Raw genomic sequence first — 21,343 nt, forward strand, 5'->3', positions numbered from 1 at the left:
ATGTGTTCCCCATCCTGATCCTCCTTCCCATCCCCTTCCCCATCCCAACCCTCAGGGTCATCCCAGTGCACCAGCCCAGAGCACCCTGTTTCATGCATTGAACCCGGACTGGCGATCTATTTCACATATGATAATATACATGTTTCAATGCCATTCTCTCAAATCATCCCACCCTTGCCTTCTCCCGGAGTCCAAAAGTCTGTTCTTTACATCTGTGTCTCTTTTGTGGTCTTGCATACAGGGTCATCGTTCCCATTTTTCTAAATTCCATATATATGCGTTAATATACTGTATTGGTGTTTTTCTTTCTGACTTACTTTGCTCTGTATAAGGGCCTGATTTCCTTTAGAATTGACTGGTTTGATCTTAAGACTTCTTTTGTCTTAATAAACATTTTAAAAAAATTCTGACCACTACTCCTTCGTCAGTTCTGTATTCCAAGTATCTGCTTCCAGTTTGTCTTTTTACGGTATCTTTGGATGAACTTTCTTTTTGGAGGGTCTAGTTTGAAGAACTCGCCTTTTCTCAAGGTCTTAGATATTCTCCTATATATATATATATATTTTTTTTTTTTTTTTTTTCTCCTGTTAACTTAAGAGTGGAATGGAACTGCAGGCCTGGTGCCTTGTTCTTTCCAGATTCTCCAGTTCTAACTGGAGCCGTATTCAGCTTCCACTTCTCCCTCAGTTGCCTCACGTTCACTCCACACTGTTTCTATTTCAGTGTCTTTGGACCATGCTTCTTCTCATCTGGGGCTTCCTCCTATAACAGGCCCACTCAGTCTCCACGTGGCAGCCCTATGATGTGCCACAGGAAGTTGTGACGTGTTACCCCAGTTATGGGTTAATAAGTAAAGTACTAAAGGGTCGGTTATTTCTTTCAAAAATTTTTAAAATATCAGTGAGAGGTTCAAGACTGTCCCAATGTCACTCTCACTTTTCAGTACTTCAATATGGCAGAGAAAGGTCACAGACAGATGAGGTTTATGTTATGGATGGAGGAGGACTATCACAAATCCACCCAGTGCTTTGCCTCTCTGCCCATTTCTCTTCGTTTTGTCAGTACCAGGTTGCACCCGTAGGATGTGCACTGCGCTAGAGAAAAGTGCTGAGCAGCCTGGGTCTAGGCCAAAGTTTCAGTGGCAGTGTCCCAGGGTGTCCACACCTAGAACGTCTCCCAGTTCCAGGTCATCCTGCTAGAAAAGCCTCTTTCTAAGCCTATGCCCTCCTCAAAACATGTCAGTAGTGTCCTGATGCTCAGAGGATAGTGCCCAAACCCCTCAGCCTGGGCTCCACCCTGGCCCCAGCCACACTTTTGTCTACCAGTACTACCCACAGTTCCCAACGCCAGGCCCTTTGATGCCACATGGACCCATTCGTCTGCTTTTCCTCATGTCTTCAGTTGGCGACTTCATTCTTCCTGCTGAAATGTCCACCTCCAGGAAGCCTTCCAGGGATTATCTGCCCATGGGTTCCAATCATGTTTTGTCAAGAGTCGTATGTGCCTTCCAGACAAGTGTGAGCTCTGTAAGTGTGGGGACTGTACTTACTCAGCAGCAGTTGAAAGAGGGCTCATGGCCCTGTGCCATCTGGGACCCTGACATGATGCCAGGAGTCATGGGTGGTCATGGAGTTATCAGAGGTGCCCAGCTAATACAGAAGACAGGCTGAGAGTAACTGCTTTGGGGAAACAGTGAGTGAGCAGTGAAGAGAAAGTTTAGGAAAAATCAAGGGATCAGAGTAGTTTATTTAGCCCCTTTTATTCGGAAGTCCCTTGCCCTCTTCCTATTACTGTCAAATGAAAGAGCCAAAGCACCTGTGTCCTGCTTGTGTGAAGAGGTAGAGGTTTATTGAAATATAAACATTCGAGAACATGTAAGATAGAAAATAACCACAACATATACAGACACTTGCTGCAAAAGGACTTCTGAGGTATTCATCCACTGCCTAGGCTACCCATGTGCTATCACATTTTTTTTTCCTGGTTAAATACAAGTAAGACGGGGAAGGGGAGGGGACAGAGCGGCCCCGGTCAATGGCTGCCATGTGACCTCAGGGCTGCACCGTCCAGACAGCTCTTCTTGGCCCAGGGCCCCATTCTGGGGACACTGGCTGGCACGCCTACCCTCTGGCTTTCAGGCTGAGACCCTGCTGTTGCCCCTCAGGGCAGCGAGGCCTTGCTGACAGGGTGAGGCTGGGCAAGCTGCCCGGGGAAAGCGAGAGGATCCAACCACCAGGAAGACACAGCACACGGTCCCTGTGTCCTCTGGGTGCAAGGGGCCATCCTTCGTGACCAAAGTCCTGAGAAAGACACACGGGCCAAATGTCTGTGATGCCTTCAAGTGGGCCCAGCGCCAGCCAACCGGGCTCCTCCCTGACACCGACAGCAGACGCCCCTCTCTGCCCAGCCCTGTGCCGGCCTGGTGAGGCCAGGAGAGGGTCAGCCCCCAGCACATGGGGCTGTGTGTGTGCGTGTGCGTGTGTGTGTGTGTGAGAGAGACTGTGTGGGCGGCTGGGGGAGAGAGAGGAGATGCAGTCAGCGACGCTGCAGCTCACCGGGCTGAGATATGTGTTCTGCGCTCAGGTGTCTGATTTCCCTTTCCTTTCCTAGCCAGACTGAGCGTGGGGCGCGTGCGGACTTGGGTCCACCTCGGCCTCCCACCGCTACCGCCGGATGATGTCACAGTGGGCGGGGTTCCTGGGAACACTTCGGAGTGAACCTGACGGAGAGGTGAGCCGTGTGTGAGAATCACCTCCTCTTTATGACACAGGAGCAGCCTGTTTCACCCCAGCGTCCAAGAGGAGACAGAGCTCTCTCAGCATCTCCTCATCTTCTGGGGCAGCTCGACCCCTGCAGTGTCCATGGCCTGCGCCACGGTCTGAGGTGGGAACGCTGAGTGAAGGGGAGACGCCCTGATCCTAGCCCAGTGAGGGACTGCCCTACTCTGGTGGGAAATGGGTCAAGGGCCATCCTGACAACCAGTGTGGTTTCAGGACCCAACCTGTGTGAGAGGGGTCCCTCCGCCCCAACCCTCCCACTGCTGTGATCCCTGAGTCGTCTCTCCCGCAGCCTCCCCCTCCTCCTCACTGGGGGAATCTTAGGGAAGGGCCAGAGGGGCTGGGGTACCAAACCATTTGCTCGGCTTTGGGGGAGATCTGCTTTCATTTCTTTGGTGCTACAGTAACAACAATAAAAATTTTAAAGTAAAAAAAAAAACACAAAAGTCAGCAAACACATATAAAAAAGATTCCAGAGATGCAAATACTTCCTGAAGAATCAAACATCAACAATTACAAATCTGAGGTATTTCAGTGAACCTGACACTGACAGGTTTGGGGATGTAGGGGCTGAGACGGCCCCCCGCCGAGAAGAGGAGGGGCCTGAGGGACAAGCGGGCTGTTTCCTGGGAGAGCTGGCCAACAGGGATGAATGGGTGGGGGTGGTGTGAGATCTGGGCGGGTCAGAAAAGGGCCAGTGGAGTGGGTGCCAGGGTCTGCTTGGGCTGCCCCCGGGGCTCTGCCTCTCCCTTGGTAGATGCCCAGCAGGTCCTGGGTCCTGAGGACTGCCCTTATCAGCCCTTGCTTGGAACCATTAAAAGGGGATATGGGGCCCTGAGGACTGCTTCAAGACATGAATTTGAGGGACCCACACTCCACGAACCAAACATGGTAGGCAAGGTGGCCTGGGAGGACCCCATCCCATGCTCAGCAGAGAAGGGCCACAGAGGTGTGCTCTTGGCTCCAAGCAGCCCCACATGGGAGTTAAAGATGGGGGAGCTGAGCAGGGTAAGAGACCAGTGATGCTGGAGTCACAGCAGAAGGGAGGGGGAGAGAAATAAATTAAAGGGGAAGGGGTGTGGAGGGCCTTCAGCCCTGTGTCAGCTTACAGATTGTCAATACACTGTGCCCGGGATGGGAGGGGGCCTGGGAGCCCTGGAGCAAGCGGGACGCCCAGACCCTGCCCAGTTCTCCAGGACAATCCCTGATTGGACAACGCTGCCCTGTCAGGCCCCTCCAGCCTCTCCCTGCCTCTAGAGTACAGCAGGACCTGATGGAGCCTGGGCAGACGGACATGTCCAAACTCTCAACATCTGGCCAAATGGTGTCTGATGTGGGCTCCGTGAGATGAGGTAAATTCTGTGCATCAACTTCCGCCGCTCTCGAAGGGAGAGTGGGGAGTGGGGAGCTGGGTCCTGCCCCTCAGAGGGACCAGCTGGTGGAGGGCTCTGCACTGGGGGTGCCCCGGGATGAGGTAGGACTCGGTGAGCAGTGAGAACTGCTGCTGCTGCTGGAGCTGCTGCCGATGCTCTGGGGGGCGGATCCTGTGATGAGGTGGACTGCGGGTTTCTGGGCAAACAGCACACCTGAGTGAGCGGGGAGGGGAGAAGGCAGTGTGAGCAGACGGGGAGAGCAGGGATGCGTGCAGGGGTTCAGTCCCTCACCACATCACTCCTACCTAACCGGGTGAGGCTCCAGGCTGGAGGGTGCACTGGGTGCCCACACTGCCCTGCCGGCAGGTGCGTCTAAGCTGCTGAGGGGCAGTCATTTTGCTGAAAGGCCCCAAAGGCTCTAAGGGAAGTGCTCCCAGACCACATTTGGGAAGAACAGAGATGAACCCGTCAAAGAAAGGAGACCTGTGCTTAGGAAGACTGTAATGGCAGGCACATCTAACTCATGCATGCGTGTATGCTAAGTTGCTTCAGTGGTGTCCGACCCAGTGAAGACCCTCGGTGACCCTATGGACTGTAGCCCACCAGGCTCCTCTGTCCATGGGATTCCTCAGGCAAGATTACGGAGGGGGGGTAGCCATGCCCTCCTCCAGGGGATCTTCCAGACCCAGGATCGAACGTACATTTCTTAGGTCTCCTGCATTGGCAGGCAGGTTCTTTACCACTAGTGCCACCTGGGAAGCCCCAATTTAGTTTACAATACAATGCTAAAGGCATGGATGGAGTTGATTATGATTCTTTACATTCAATGACTTCTTTTAATTAACGAGTCAACCATTGGTCAAAAAAGGGTTAGACAAGCGGTCTCTCTGACTCGGTCACAGGTGGAGGGGGGCCTGCCATCCTGTTAGCAGTCCTCAGGCCTCCTCATCCAGAACTACTCTACCTTTGGAACTTTGAGACAACATGAAAGGCCCACCCCCTGGGAAGGTGTCCAGACAGGAGGGGGGCGAGGGGGCCCTGCAGGGAGCCGCACTGAGTCTGGCTGCCAGCCTGTACCTCCCTTACCTGCGTAAGTGGTACCATCGATGTCCACAGACATGCTGATGCTCCCAATGCTGCTTGTGGTTAGGTTCAGTGCTGCTGCTGAGGCCTCTGCTCTGTCCTCTGCTAGGGACAAGGGAGACAGCAGGCCCGGTCAAGCCCTTGGGCATTTCTGTCATCCCCTCTGAGGCCTGGCCACCCTCCCAGCCCGGCCGCAGCAGGCTGAGGCCTCCCAGGGTTAGAAAGCACCCGTGTAACCTTCCCCCAGTGTAAGGTCTGGCAGGAGACCCAGGCTGGTCAATATCCTATCGCTTGCTTTCTCCACTGACCCACTGACCCCCGGCTCGCTCTGCTCTCAGAGAAGAGGGGTCACATTGGGAAGGAGGCTGACCTCAGCTCACAGCTGTGTACTGACCCGTCTGGTGCGATTCAACAAACCCCGAGCACCCATTATCCACCGGGGTGGGGGGGGGGAGGGCCCAGGTTGAGGGGGGGTCGGGGTCAGAGATCACTAAGACCAGCCCCATCCACTGAGGACTCGCCTGGCTTCCCCCTCCCCTCTACTAGACTGGGAGGTCCTCAAGGAGGGGGTCTGCCTGTCCAGGCCCTGGCACTCCCTCTCAATCTGAGCCATCCACGGCCTGTGAAAGGTGGCAGGCACTGGCACACGAGGACTCTGCCTGGCCCACCAGAGACTCTCCGTTCCTGAAGTCGAGAGCCAAGAATTCTTCCAGATGAGCTGCTTCATCTATTAGCCTCTGGCCTGTGCATGACCAGGGGCAGCTGGCCTGAGCGGGGAACAGGGCAGAACCCTGCTGTCTGAGCCACCATCTCCAGTTTCCTTGGGCTCCTCGCCACGGGAGAGTGGGACAGGAAGGGGCTGCCTGGGAACATGCACAGCTCCCTTCACACCTGATTTTCCCCCAACACAAGCCTGCTCATGTTTGTTCTGAGACAGAGTCATGAATGGCAAAAAAAATGTGTGAGGGGGAAAGGGGAGAAACAGGAATGAGGGGTGTGGGGTGTGTGGCTGCAGGGATGAGAAGGTGGGGCATCTGAAAAATGTGGAGGGCAAGGGACAGATGTCAATTATGCTGCCAAACTTGTATTTCCTCCTCCCTTCCCTCCTGAGGGCCACTGGCTGCCGGCCTGAGGCAGCTCCGGCCCCTTGCTGGGCCTCGGGAGTGGGGCGCAGTCTTTCTTCCAGGTGGTGGGGCGGTGGGGGGAAGGGCGAGCCCTTTAACTGAAACAGATCAAAAGGCAGGAGTGGACGGGGAAGACCCTGCAACTGGCCCTGAAGGTCTCCGGCTCCTCCTCCTTGAACAACTGCTTTTCCTTTTTGCTACAGAACAGAGCACGCCTGAGGAACTGCAGGCGCCCTGGAAAATGACCTCAGCTTGGTGAACTGAGGTCTCCGTGGCCACTGAACCCCCAGGTGACCCCCTAGCCTCTAGATCCTTCTGTGGACCGGGTAAGAGGGATGGGGGCAGAACCTGGAGGGCGCCCCCCCGGTCCCCGGACATGAGCCCGCCCAGAATGGAGCTGGGGCCTGGCGCGCCGGCCGCTGCTCACCCCTGCCATTGATCCTGATCTTCATGGGCAGCTGCCGAGCCATGTGGAACAAGTTGCGCTGGAAAGCCTGCTGCACCAGGCGCTGTTCCTCCTCTGACAGCCTGGACACCTTCTTCTCAGGAGGCTCCCCCGACTCCAGCCGTTCCCGCAGCTGCTCCAGCGTGGCCGTCCGGGTACTGGCCTGCTGGCCGGCCAAGGTCACAGGCACAGCCAGGCGATTTGGCACGGGCACGGTGGTCACTGGGACTCCATCACCTGACAAAGGCACCAGAGCTGGACCCAGCCCACAAGCCGCCCTCCCACCTGAGTCTTGGGCCCGGGGAGTTGGTGCCCCTTCTCCCCCGGGAGCCCTGCAGACCTTTCCTGAGAGGAGCTGCCGGGGACAGTCGCGAGCCGCCGGCACTGGTGCCACCACTGGAGCCCAGCCCAAGGATGGGGAAGCGGATCTTGGGTGGGGAGAGGAGGGCAGGGGCCCCGGCAGCCGCGGTGGGTGAGTAGCCAAAGAGGGAGGAACTATAGCTGGGCCGCCGGCCCTCCCTCCTGTTGCCGTCAATGGCTGCCTGCAGCTCGGCCGGGGAGCTCAAGGCTTTCTTCTCGCACTCGTAGGCATAGAGATATTTCATATACCTGGATGGAGGAAAGGAAGGAAGGAAGGAAGGATCACCCAAAATGCAGTGTCAGGACTGCCCAGTGTAAGCTGATGATCGTCTGCAAGGGGCCTCTGTGGGGCAGGCTCTGTCCTCTAGGATGAAGCAGCACAACCTGGTGAACTTGGTGGAAGAGGAACCGTCAGGATAGCAGGACGCCCCAGCCCAGGCCCCCTAACTGCACCCAGGGCTAAATGCGGCTGGAACTGGAGTCACGGCTCATCAGGGAAACAGCTATCATCACTAATGTTTCGGGTTTGTGTGGCACCTTTCCAGTGCCCTGGGAGAAAGGAGAAATGCCACGTTTTGCAATGTCTTTCTGGCTCCTTGATCTCCTAACCATTCTGAGTCAGCTGTTCAGACAGGCGCAACTCTTCCTGTTGTGTGTAGGCCTAGAAGTGCCATCCCGCTTCATGTCAGATGCCCCAAGAAAGCAGTTCTCTACCTAAGAACCCTGGGAGAAAGATGGCTCTGCTGGCTGTCGCTCTGTTTCCAACTTCTGCAGGAACCGTTTCATTGGATAAGACCCTTCTAACTTTTCAACAAGGCCTTATAAATGCCACCCAAGCCACACACAGCTGATCCTTCTGTCTTCTTCACAGAGCAATATCCTGAGTTCCCAAAGAACAGATTCCCCTCTGGCCCCCATTCTTCAATGCTCTCCCTGCTCCTGCCACCCTTATAATTAACTCAAATGGGTACAAAAACAGGTCACCAATCCCAGCAGAGGCCTGCCTGCTTTCCTCTGAGTAAGCTGAATGTCAAGTAGAAAGAGTCAGGCTTAGCGTAGGGGTACTGTGTAGGAGACAATGTCTTGGAAAGGTTGTGGACTTCAGAGACAGAAGTCCAGCTATGAACCTCAGCCTGCTTACTAGCTGATACAGCCCTGACCAGACGATCTAGGCTCTGAGACTTAGTTCTTGTTATCGGGAAAACAGGGACAAAACCTACTTGGTGGGACTGCCGGTGAAATGGAATGAATGAAATGAAACAAAACGGAAAGGTGAAGCAACAGCACACAGGACACGCCTGAGAAAAGGTGCTCAGGTTTACTCAGGTGACCGAGGGATTCATCTCAGAAAGCTCCTGGCTCTTTCAGGCATTCCGCCTGTCTTGCTCACTGCACGGTGGAATTTCCTTCCTTCCCTGCCTCAAGGTTAATTCCCTCTCACAAGCCTCAGCCTCCTTTCCGTAGGGCGCGGGCCACTCACTGGGTCCTCAGGGTGAAGGCGGCGCTGGTGATGGACGTGGGCAGGTTCAAGCCTTTAGTGATCTCTCTCCAGATCTTCTTGTTGATGATCTCCACCAGGCCCCCCTTCTCCGTCACCAGCTTATACAGCATGTACAGGTCCAGGATCTGCTTGGCCATGATGGGAATTCGGTTGATGGGGGTCCCTGCAATGGTGCAAGGAGAGAAACACAGGGCTAGGTCATTTTCAGGCAGAGAAAGAAGACATCTGTGCATGCCCACCTTTGACTGAGTTGGAAATATGTTCACAAATCTGCTCAGAAGTGTAATTTGAGTCAAACTCCCAAAGCCTGGAAGCTATCAGGCTAGCTGCCAGGTCTCCTCGGGAAGAACAGAAAGACAGGTTCAACTCACAGGCTTCATGGCCTTGGGTAAATCACATGGCCTCTCTGGGTCTGTTCCCCGCTGTAAATAAGAGAGCCAGACTACATGACTTCAAAGATTTTATTTTTTTGCTAGCAATATGACTCCTAATAATTTGGCAACTCAGTCCTCTAGAGCCTTCAGAAGTCATTCGGCTGCCTCCCCAGTGAACAAACTCTTTCCTGACCCCTGCACAGGGGAGGGCGGGTCCCACCGTCCACCTGGACAGCTCCCGTGCTTCTCTTCTGCAGCTCTCAGTGCCGTTTATAACTGTGCTTTAATTTCTCTGCATACTGCCTTGTTTTCTCCTCATCTCTTCTCCTGCTGCAGGATAGAGAAATGGGTTTTTTTTCTCTCCTGTGTCCCCACCATGTCAAAGGAGCTGCTGGGCACACAAGTCTCCAAGGGGATGAAAAGCCACTCAACAATTCTCTCCCCACTAATCACTCCACCCTCTCCCCGGCCTCTGAAAGAGGGAGGGTCAGAGCTGCTTCCGCCCCCTGGCCCCGAAGGGAAGTGACAGGAGTCAGGGACTTGATTAGGAAACCTGGCCCGGAGCAGGAAGGCCCACTAATGAGCACCCAGGGACGGCAGGGAGGGCGGGGCCAGGCTCCTTTCTTGGGCAGCCGGGATGCTCGTCAGGAGGCGTGATGGATGACTGTCATTTGGCAGCCCCGGGATTAATGATCTGGAGGTCAGAGGGGAGAATTCCAGTGGGAAGGGTCACCGTCCGGGGCACAGTATGAGACTTGTTGCCTTTTGATGGCAAGTCCTTTTACTGTACACCGGCTGCTCCTCCTCTGCCTTGCCACCAACCCCCAGACCCCCTCCCACCCCCACTCCAGCCTGCTGCAGTCTCACTGACTGTCTGGTGGACGTCAGGCCAGCTTGATTAGAGAAGGGCTGTTTGTTTCAGCTCCTCCTGCTTCTTTCCCCTCAAGGAATGGCATTTTCATCTCAGTCCCAGAACACTGCCCTCACTCTTTTTATAGGGTAATTCAAGCCAGAGTGGACTGAAGGGTCCCACGGTTATGCGGAAGCAGCAGTGTGAGCGCAAACACATGGCATTGCTGTGGTGGTCCCAGGCCGCTTTCCTCAGTGTAGGAGGGAGCTAGAGGTCTTGAAGACCTTTGTCCTGACAAAGGCCATGGAGTTAAATTCAAAGGATCACTGGTAAAATGTCAGAGAACTGCTGGCATGCTCCTAAGACACAACAGCGCACACGCTGGTTAACTTCTCCCTGAGCTGTTCTGGACAGCAGACTTCATTCCTGTCATAAGCACAGAAGTCTCACGCAACAAAACTGGTCTCCCAGAAGAACAGGGCTAAGGTCTCCCTCCTCTGTAGCCAATGGCCTTGCCTTGAGAGTCTGGGAGGACCACTTCCGAGGTTCCCTCCCACAGGACCCCGAAGCTCTCAGTTCCAGAAGCTTCTGGAACATCTTTACACTTGACCCATTCACTTCCAGGTCAGATGTTCACACTCAGCTCCCCTTCATCCACTAGGCAAGCTCCCTTTTCCCATCCCTGCCTCTTCATCCAGCAACACCATTGCTCTGAGAGGCCTTAGGCAGGAACCTCAGAAGGAGACTGCTCCTCTTCTCTCTCCTCCACCTTTAGTTTGTCTGGAGGCTCACCGATTCCTCCTCTGAGGCACCTTTCAAAGCTCACTTGCTCTCTATAGCCATCACCCTGGGCCAGGCCCTCACTGGCTCCCCATTAGATGCCCCAGCAACCTTGAATCCACACGCTCAACCTGCATGCTACTGCCAGACAATCTGATGAAAACACCACTTTCACCATTACTCACTTCCTAGTTTAAAAAACCCACAATGACTCTTATTGCCAACCCAGCCCACCTCACATGTTCAATATCATGACTCAGGTTCCCGAACACTCCTTAGAAGATTGTGCATGTGTTATTTGCTGACTTGTGTCTGACTCTTTGCGACCCCATGGACTATAGCTCACCAGGCTCCTCTGTCCATGGAATTCTCCAGGCAAGAATACTAGAGTGGGTTGCATTCCCTCCCCCAGGGGATCTCCCCAACCCAGGGATTGAACCTTGGTCTCCTGCATTGCAGGCAGCTTCTTTACCATCTAAGCCACCAGGGACGCCCCCACTTAGAAGATTATGTATGATGTGTTTCAAGCACATCCCAATAACTTACTCTCACTCAATCAGCTGGGTCTTCTCACCCTCACCCCACAACCCAACTTCTTTCTCCTCTATTTTTTGGGTTTTACTCTTCCTCTTCATCAACTCTAAAATGATGTGCCCAAATCCTTCTTATACGGGCCTTCAATGTTCGCTCTCTCCAGGAATAATTTTCTAACTACCTTGGTTCGAATGTATTTCTTTCCTCTTTGAATTTCTATTATAACCACTACAAGTTCCACAAATAATTACACATATTTCACTTATGCTCGTCTGGTATCCCAGGAGGATTGTAAGCTCCATGAAAGCAGGGACTGTTTTTTCCTTCATCATGTCTTGAATATTATAAAGTTTAATAAGTGAAACTACCATGTAGATTAAACAAACAACGGGCTTCTCAGAGTCAAAGCAACTAGCTCTGTGCTAACCCAATGGGGAATATTAAATGCATTTTCTTCCTGTCAGCAGTGTGCCCACCCGGGTCTGTCACTAGCTGTAAGTGTCTAATGCTGACAGCCCTGAAGAGAAGTCAGCCTCTCTTCTCGGATACTGGCAGGTTCATGAGTGTCACGACCTTTATTAAACAGACTAGGGAAGTGAGGACTCTAGTGGTTCAGCCCTTGGCGTCTGAGTCCTACATTAAGAGGAGCGCAGCATGGGAACGGCTGGACAGCTGGAGATTTTGAGGAGGTAAAGAAACCACGAAGTCCTTCAGTGGGGCCACAGAGAAGGGGAGACAAGTGTTAAAGCGGTGAAGGTGGCTGGGTCTGAGATGTACAGAGAACAGGCATGGCTGAGTGAGTGACCACCAAGCTGGGCTTGCCCAGATGAGGGTGTGCCGTCCTTCAGAAACGTCTCCTTAGAGAGCCTGCTACCACATGGCTTTGGAACTCCACTTGCAAATAGCTTTCAGAGTTTATATTATTTTCATTTGATTCTCTCCAAGGTGGTAGACCTTCAAATATAAGGGTGTGTTTTACTTTTAGAAATAGTCGTTCAAGGAAACAAGCCAGGAAAATAGGACAAAGTAAGCAGGCGGTTTATACTGATTTTGTGTGAAGATGAGGTGTGGCCATAAAGCATGACAGATTTCCTTGTGTGGCTCAAACTGCCTCTGAAGGCAACTCCCCAGGGAGGAATTATAGATTCCCTCAGAGCAGTCACTGGACTAAATGTCTAGTCATTCGAGATGACTTCTTTCAAAGACAACAACATCATAGATGTGGAAATGTCATTAAAAATTCGCCTCTTTATAGTCACACAGCAAGTGACTGCATTAGGCTGGGAGTTGCTCAGGGGCATGGGAAACGGGTGGAGACAGGCAGATACAGGACCTGAGAAGATGAATTAGGAGCAAAGTGGCATTCTGAGTTCCCAGAGTGACCTCTCCCCTACACCAGGGCTGCTCGGCCACCCAGCCCCACTCTGGGCACGCGGGGGTCGCGATTTCTCTCAGAGGGGCCCCTACTGCCTGGCCAGGCACCCCATTTCCAGGAATCGGCGGGTAAGAGGAACAGGCGTTTCCTCCTCATGGATGGCCCCCACAAAACCCCTAAAAGTAGCGTCCAGAGCAGGTGGGCCCCTCAGTCCCACCAGAAACAAAGCTGACCGTATCCTGCAAGCCAACTTTAGATGACATCATGGCTTTCTCACATTAAGCAGCCAATCCGGACATAAAACCTGCCCTGGCTTTGATTCTTTCGACAACTGAGAGACAAGCAGGGTCCTAAGGCCAGTCTGGCTCTGGGGTCTGCCCTGTACTTGGTGGGCCTAGTAGCCATCTCCTGTGTCCCAAAGAGACTCAACTACGAAAAGAGGGGGAGAAGACCTTTTAGCTGAGTTTCCCTCCCTAAACAAGAAAAAAACCCAAAAACATCATACTGGGGGGTGGGGATGGGGGATTGACATATTCAGGCCTCAGTTTCCCTGTCTGGCTGAAGCAGGGAATTTGGACTAGATGACTTCCAGCTCTAAAGTCCTATGAGTCTAGGAATAAAAACTCAAAGTTCAAGTCCATAAGCAATGCCTCTTCCCCCAGCCTTGGGGGGGGATGGGGGACGTTTTGGCCCACCCTGTGGGCTGGATTACATCATAGTCTAAAGAGCCTCTTCACCTGAGAGACAGCAGGCCTCAGTCCGCAATAAAAGCCAAAGCAACCTGCAGAGAGCCAGGAAGGAGGCCAGCAGCCACTGCAGAGCTCTCTGCAGTGGTCACCAGCATTGGCCCTGCAGGGGGCCGAATCCCCACACCCCCCCACCCCATTACACCTCCCAGAGAGGGCGGGAGCATGTTGCGGGAAACCCTGTGGGCTGTCAGTCACTGCTATCAAAGCAGGAGCTTGGATTGAGGGTAATTAATCATGGTCCCTCTGACAGCAATCCAGGGCCTTATCTGTACCCCAAGAAATGCCGCTGGTCTCCAGTTCCCTCCTCAATAAAGGAGACTGACAGTTCCAACAAAGAGGCCCCTTATCAGATTTCAGCCAGGGAGCCTGACGCAGCCCAAGGGAGATTCGGAAAAGGCTTTTATGAGGCTGGGACCCAGGGAAGCTGTTGGGGGCTCCGGGGGCTTTAACCCTTGGAGGTGGGAATGCCGCTGGGCACTGGCACTGGTGCTGCTATCCGGAGCCCTCAGCGCAGACGGAGCCAAACAAAACCTGCTCCGATCCTTGGCTCGCCTCCCTGCTGAGCCTGTGGAGACACAGCAGAGTAGGGGTGAGAGCAGAGCGGGGAGATGGTCTCCTTGAGCATGGTGGGCATGTTAGGGGAGGACCACTTCCTCCCCACCACAGAGGGTGGGCACATTCCAGGGATGACCAGAAGTAATCGGGGGCAGGGACCCAGGACAGAGCTGCCCCAGGACAGAAGGCGCATGGCTGCCTACTGGTCAGGGGTGAGAGCCCAGGACCCAGGGCGTGGCCCTGCCCAGGACCCTCGCTGCTTTTCCTGACTTTGAACAAGATCATTAATCATTTCCACAGCATGTCAAGAGAGCTGGGAGCCTGGAAGAGTTAAGTCCCCAGTTAAGTGGGAACGCAGAGGGGCAGGCAAGCCTCCTGCTGCATATTAACTCCTGCCCAGCTCTTGCTCCCCAAGAACAAGTAGGGAAATCACTGGTGGTGTTCTCCCCCTGACTTGCTAATGTAGAAACTATTTCCCACTGGGAAACTAGGCAGCAGGGTGTGGTGGTGTGCCATGTAGTGTGGAGTTGACTGTTCTACCAGTCAGGGCCGAGCAAGGATGCGCAGATATCCGGATACTGGTCCTACACGTACCCTTCAGCCCTCTACCACGATCTCTCACTGAGGAGGCCTGCCTGACACAAGGCCTAGTGCCTAGAACCTAGATGAGTATCTTAAGGATACAGCCCACCAGATCTTTTTTGCTGTGTACCCCCCACTATCCGTTGCTCACAGCAAAATACAGAACATTTCCAGCACTCCAGAAAACTCTTCCATTATCCTTCCCAATCAATACCCACTCCCCACCCCACTCAGAGGTAATCATTATCCTGTATCACTATAGGTGATTTTCTTGAACTTTACACAAACCAAAGAATGCAGCATACGTAGTTTTCTGGGAATGGCTTCCTGTGTTACACATTAGGTCTGTGAGAGCCATCCAGCTGTGTACAACAGTAATTCATTCTTTGTTATTGCTGTGTGGTATTTATTCCACTAGAGGACTATGCCACCATTTAGTTGTCCATTTTACTACTGATAGACGTTTCAGTTCTTTCCCGTTTTTGCCTATAATGAATGGTGTTGCTATGAATACTCTTGCGTGTGTCTTTTAGTGAACCAGAGCTTTCATTTCCACTGGGGATACACCTGGAGGTTTAACTGCTGGGTAATAGGGTTGGCATTCATTTAGCTTTAGTAAACACCACTGAACAGATTTCCAGTAGTGATGCCCATTTATAGTCCCACCAGCAATGAATGGAGTTCTGCAGGCGCCACAACCTGAGAGGCTAATTTCAGACCCATTACCCTTCTTGATACTCTTGCTCAGACCAACTGCTTTAGGTGAAGTTTAATAGCACATGCAGTCTTGTACTCTACTATGGCTGATAATAAAATTAGGGCTATGGTGGTGCTGTTTCCTCCCATAAAAACTACGCTCAGAGAAGAAAACGAAGGAGTTAGAAGGAGGTGGACCGTCAGGTCTTCTTTGCTTTGCCTGCTGCTGATTAACAGACCGGCCTGAGAGAAGGGTGGAGGGGTGACTGGGGAGAGGCCCAACAACTCAAGGCCATTCTCCCTGAGCACGCATGGCTGTCTGAGCTTCCATTGCCCATCTGTGCCTCTAGCCTCTCAAGACCTAGTAGATGTTCCCACAGTGTAGGCGGGTCAACCTCTCGCTTCAGACTTTCCCTATACCAATCCTTGGACGGTCTGCTGAATACTGGCTCACTTTGGAACAAAGGAGGCCAAACTATCAGTCCATGGAATTCTCCAGGCTAGTGGGTAGCCTTTTCCTTCTCCAGGGGATCTTCCCAACCCAGGGATTGAACCCAGGTTTCCCACATTGCAGGCAGATTCTTTATCAGCTGAGCCACAAGGGAAGCCCAAGAATACTGAAGTGGGTAGCCTATCCCTTCTCCAGTGGATCTTCCTGACCCAGGAATCAAACCGCGGTCTCCAGCATTGCAGGCAGATTCTCTACCAACTGAGTTATCAGGGAAGCCCTCAACCCAATTTTACCAAGTGCTAAAAGTACCAATAAATGATTTTGAAGGGGAAGAGGCTGAATTTAAAGACAATAATGAGCTATTCAAATTAATCATGCCTTTCAAAAACCAGGGATCTCTTTCCATTATCATGGATAACTGGTTAGTAATAAGGTATTTAGAAGTGGGGACATGGGACTTCCCTGGTGGTCCAGTGGTTAAGAATCCACTTTGCAACGCATGGGACACAGGTTCAATCCCTGGTCCAGGAAGATCCCACATGCCTTGGGGCAGCTACGCCGTGTGCCACGACTAATGCTGGTGCTCTAGAACCTGAGAGCCTCAACTACTGAAGCCTGTATGCCCCAAAGTGTGTGCTCCGCAACAAGAGAAACCATTGTAATAAGCAGCCAGCGCACTGCAATTACAGAGCAGCCCCTGCTTGCCACAACTAGAGAAAGCCCATGCGCAGCAATGAAGATCTGGGAGAGCCAAAAAAAAAAAAAGAAACAGTGGGAGGGGAACCCTAGCACTAGAACATCAGCTACCACCTGGGGAGAGCAAAAGACCTGGCCTGAAACAAAGGATTAATCCTGAGACAAAGATTTGTATTTTGGACTTTGATTTGGGGATAAAGTTGGAAAATGAAACCCCAAAACCTATTTTATCTGACAGAGACAAACATATTTTATTCTATCAGGAAGAGTGTCCATGGCACAGACCATTTAAGGTACAAAGAATATACGAGGAACTCCCTCCACCAAGAGGCAAAGCAATATATGTCACGAACATTTCCTTGCCTGAGATGGATAGATAAGCACACAACAGAAGGAAAAACACTCAAATTGCACTTTGAGGCAGACCAAGCCCTTTTCCCACAGTAAATTCTTTGTATATACACATCAAAAACAGATCCAACAATCCATTTGGGAAAACCAAGGTCAGTGTGCAGCCTTGAACAGAACTGGTGGGGGAGGGACAGCAGTTCTCCCGTGAAGTCCTGACAAAACTTGTCTTCCATGTGACCAAGCAGGTCTTCTGTCTGCTGTGGCGAGCTGGGACAGGGGCTGGAGGAGAGATCCTCGCTTGTGGGCGCTTAGTTAGGGGGCCCATGATGTTACTGTTAGGGCTTTTCCCGGCCCCCCAATCCTGCCTTGACAGACGGCAGCCTCTGTGCCACTGTGACCCGTCACATCTGCCCTTCCCTGAGAGACAGGCTGTCTTACCTTGAGATGAACACTCTTCTTGCATGAAGACCTGTGCCCCATGTTTATCAGCTAGATGCTGTCAGACCCTCCCGGGCCCTGACCTGTGCAGGTGGGCCACAGTCCCTGTGGGATTTAGAAGGCTGAAGGCCAGCAGAGGCTTGTCCACTGCCCCAGTGGAAAGTGATGGAGCTGCTGGTGCTAGGGGCCAATGGAAAGTGATGGAGCTGCTGGTGCTAGGGGCCAAGTTTCTCCAGGGCAGTGTGGGTGAGAGAAAGAATCCCGGCCTGGGGATGAGGAAACCATGTGCTAAAGCAGCTCTGTGGCCTCAGGGGGGTCATCTAATCTGGGGGCTGGCTCCTGTGATAACCTTTGCTCTCTCTAACCCACAGAGGTGGAGCTATGCGGAACAGCAGATCAGATAATGGGTTGAAAGGGTTCTGTAAAGTACACAGGGTAACAATAATAAAATTAACAGCAAAATCATCTTCCTCCTCTTTGATGAAATCATACTTCTGCTTCGCTGCCTGGGGAACAAGACAAGAAGCTCTTCTTCCTCACTGATGAGGGAAGAATGTTCATAAGCCTTTGCTTATAAGACTTCCAAATCAGCACCTGCCCGCCTTGCCCACAGGACCCCCTGGAAAATCTACCAGGGAATAAACAACACCTCAGAAATCACCCACAGTGAATTAAATTAGTCAAAGAATTTTGTTTACAAATGTTTGCCTTTTTTTTTTTTTTTTGACAAAAAAAAGGTATATGTATGTGTTTTACACACACACCCACACCTGCATGTACATATGGCAAAAGGTGAGGAAAAGGGGACATCAGAGTTTTGAAATCTAACCCATCTTTCTATAGAAACGTCTGTGTGGGAAGCACAAGCAAAAGAAACTTGTTTAGTTCAGTTTGGCTTCCCTCAGCAAAAGAAGAAACACATGATTCTGCAAGGAAGGGAATGAAGCATCTGGTTTGGCTGGAGGGGGAGTGGGGGTGGGGCTCCCTGGTGTAGTTTTTACACAACTGTTTTAATAGAAAACTGCTCAAGGGGCTTTTCTTCTGTTTTGGTTATTGAGGGTGGCTCACTGTTTGCTCACAGCTCAACAGACACAACCACGGACACATAATACCCAACAGAGAACTTGGAAAAAACTTCCAGATTGACTCTAATCAAAACCTTCTCTTTTTAGAGATAAGAAGAGGAAGGATTTGCTCAGGATGGATGCTAGCCCCAGCTTCACCTGCCTCAGTCCCCACGCCTCCCCACAGGCTGCAGCAGCCGCTGCAGCAGCCGTTCCGAGGCAGGCAGGACACAGGTGCCTGACTGGGCACTGTCTCAGCCTCTTCTCAAGTGCCTTCTGGGGTAGGTTTTTCTGCTGGGGACGGGGAGGAGGGATCACGAGGGTGCAAGTCACCCAGTCTGGCCTAGAAACCAAGGTGCCTTAAGTTGAAAGGCCCATCTGCTGCAGTCAATTCACCCAAACATGTTAACAAGCTGGAGAGACCCAGCACAAAGCAGCGGTTATGGCCAGGCCCCTCTCCCACTGCACAGCCGTTTTATCACCTGCAGCTGCAGTCATTCGAGGCCACGGGCTGGGTGCCACCTCCCCTGGAGCCCGGGCCACTTCCTCTGTGGTATAGCTTCTGTGTCAAAGCTGTCCAGCCCACTCACGGCCCAGGTGGGCATCACTGGGCCTTTCAGACTCTGGCTGCTTTCCGGGGCTCCTTTAAAATCAACTGCTTATCCTTTATCTTAGCTCTGGAGGATGAGCTGCTGACCCACTGCCAAGGCTCTTCCTTGCATCCAGCCAGCTAACACAAGTGGGCTCCTGAGTGCCCCAGACTCCAATTTGGGAATGACAAATAACTCACAAATGTCTAGGGGCCCTAGGTCTCACCATTCTGCAAAGAGGAAAGACAGCAAGCTTCATATGGCTAGAAGCGCAAACTGCTCCCAGTCCCCTTGAACCACTCATTCTAAATTTAGGTCATCAGACATGAGTCTTCCAGGGAGGAGATCACTGATTTTAAAGGGAACAACCTAAGCTCCACAGGCTCCTTGCCTCAGTCTTCCCTCTCAGCCCAGCTACACACTGACTGCCACAGCGAGCTTCCTGAAAGCACAGCTCTGGTGACACTCCCCGGGTGGCCCTTCAATAACTCAGCTATGTCACAGACTGGAGGGTTACCTTCTGGGCTAAACGCAGCTCTTCACAATCTGATGCCACCTGATTCATCTAGGCCAGACAAGGGTTCTTCCAGCCATGTCTGGACCACACATATACCTCTGCATTTCTGCCTCCACTCTTCCCCTGCTGGGGCTACAGCAACTCTCAGCTCTCTACACCCCAGCCTTGGAGGGGGACCAGCACCCACTCGTCTGGCCCTCAGCTACAGGCGGGAAGGTCCTCCCATTGCCAGACACAGGCCCTGCCACCCTCAGGTATTGCTCTCTGAATGGAGCTAAGATGATTTCCCTGAAGAGTTTCTCTGCAGAGAAAAGTTTTGATCTTCAACTTCTTTCCTACCCTTCTATGGCAGTGGTTCTAAACAGAGGGACACTTTTGTCCCCCCAGGGGACATTTATAATATCTGCAGAGATTTTTGGTTATCAAGACAGGGGAGGAGCCCCCCCCCCCCCGACAAAGGACTATCTAGTCCCCAAAATCAATATGCTGAGGCTGAGAAACCTTATACTAGAGTAATTAACAAGTAGCAAAACTGACTCAACTGTTTCCCTTCTATTGTTGATACCAGCAAATAGTGAAATACCGAACATAAGTGCTGAAGAAAGAAAAAAGATTTACTCAGGGCCTGAATAACCATAAATAGACAGGATCAAAGAGAGTCACTTCTGCTTTGGGTTCACTCTGGAATAGACTAGACGGCAGTCTGGCAGCCCCAGCACTGTGCAATAGCAGGACACTCAGCATACATCCCTCTGTACTGCTGACCTCCAATCACAGGCAGCTAATTGGGGGTGGGGTGGGGGAGGGGAGGCTCCCCACCACCACCACCACTGGGGCAGCTGAGTTAGGAAAACCAACAGGACTGTTCCGACAGAAAATGTGTCCTGAGCAGGGCTCCTCCCGATCCCTGCCCCCAGGTCTGGCCCTGTGCTGGCACTGGGGACACACAGAAATGACAAAGTGGCTGTCCTCAAGGAGATCCTCGTCTACTGGGGACACAGAGTAGTAAACAAACAATTATGGCTCTTCACTCTTGGCTAGGCTGATATAACTTCCATTTTCCTTTAAAAATCCTTCTGGGAAGGGAGAAAAACAATAAAGCAGAATCTAAAGCAGTGGAAGCACACTGCTGATTAAAATCTATATTGCTATAGCAGCCCCTCTGAGACGAGATCAGCTCCTGGGTTTGCACCAGCTGGGCTTGCGGAGCTTGTAAATAATTAAAAGGTAATTGGAAGGGGAGACCAAAGTATTAAGTGGATTTCTCTCTCTCAGGGCAACCAGGGAGTTTCATTGCTGCGAGTCACATTATCTTTCAGGATTATATTCTTGTTTTTTACTGACACATGCAGCTCCAGATAACAGTTGGAGGAGTAAACTAATTAGAGCTGCTTAGACTGCTTTGATAGGCTTGGATGAGGGAAAACCCAGACTCAAAACTTTCGATTGCCTTTGTAAGCAAACCAGCGGTAATAGGCACACTGCTAAGAAGGCAATGAGGCTTTGGAAGGAGGGGGAGAGAAAGAGGGATGAGGTTGGTGGGGAGAGGGAGCGGGAGAGAGGGAAGAAGAGGAGTTAAATCAGGATCTTTCATTGCTGGAGGCTGTCATTACAGCCCCACCTACAATAAAGAGGACTTCATTCCCAGGTCTCAGTAAAGGAGCTGACACAGAAACCAAGGGCTACGTGATCAGGCAGGGTCCCAGGGAACATGCTGGCAGGAGCAGCTCCCCTAAGGCTTTGTCCTGAGGATGAAGAAGATGCCGCTACCCAGGTTGCTGAGAATTATCTCCTAGAGAGGCTGGGGTTCTGACCATGCTTCCTGAGGGCTGCCAGCTGGTGAACCCATTGCTGTGACAGAATACAAAGCCAGGAAGTTGAGTCACTGTGGGCTCAAGACTGAGACATGCCATGGTCCCAAGTGGAGATGGTTGGGGGTGGGTGGGTGCAGGAGAATGAGAAGGGGAGAAAGACCAGAAGCGGTAAGGCACCGTAAAGTGGATGTCCATGTGCCCTATAGTTAAACTGCAGGAGCACCCCAACCAAGCCAGTGGATACAAAAATCAAAGAGCCAATGG

General features: G+C 52.1%; 1 protein-coding gene across 2 annotated transcripts in view; it reads right to left on the reverse strand.

The window, feature by feature from the left end:
• Positions 1–1,788: 1,788 nt before the first annotated feature.
• Positions 1,789–21,343, reverse strand: part of ARID3B (AT-rich interaction domain 3B) — a 50,024-nt gene continuing 30,469 nt past the window's right edge. Inside the window, exons 5-9 of one of the 2 annotated variants that reach the window (XM_061159003.1) lie at positions 8,643–8,826; positions 7,143–7,411; positions 6,785–7,039; positions 5,237–5,338; positions 1,789–4,363 (exon numbers count right to left, since the gene is read on the reverse strand). In XM_061159003.1, the coding sequence (XP_061014986.1) occupies positions 4,200–4,363; positions 5,237–5,338; positions 6,785–7,039; positions 7,143–7,411; positions 8,643–8,826 (974 nt within the window). In that variant the 3' untranslated portion in view covers positions 1,789–4,199. The remainder of the gene's footprint in view (positions 4,364–5,236; positions 5,339–6,784; positions 7,040–7,142; positions 7,412–8,642; positions 8,827–21,343) is intronic. The other variant, XM_061159004.1, reaches the window with a different exon arrangement.

Source organism: Dama dama, chromosome 13, assembly GCF_033118175.1.
Source record: "Dama dama isolate Ldn47 chromosome 13, ASM3311817v1, whole genome shotgun sequence".
NCBI classification, from domain to species: Eukaryota; Metazoa; Chordata; class Mammalia; order Artiodactyla; family Cervidae; genus Dama; species Dama dama.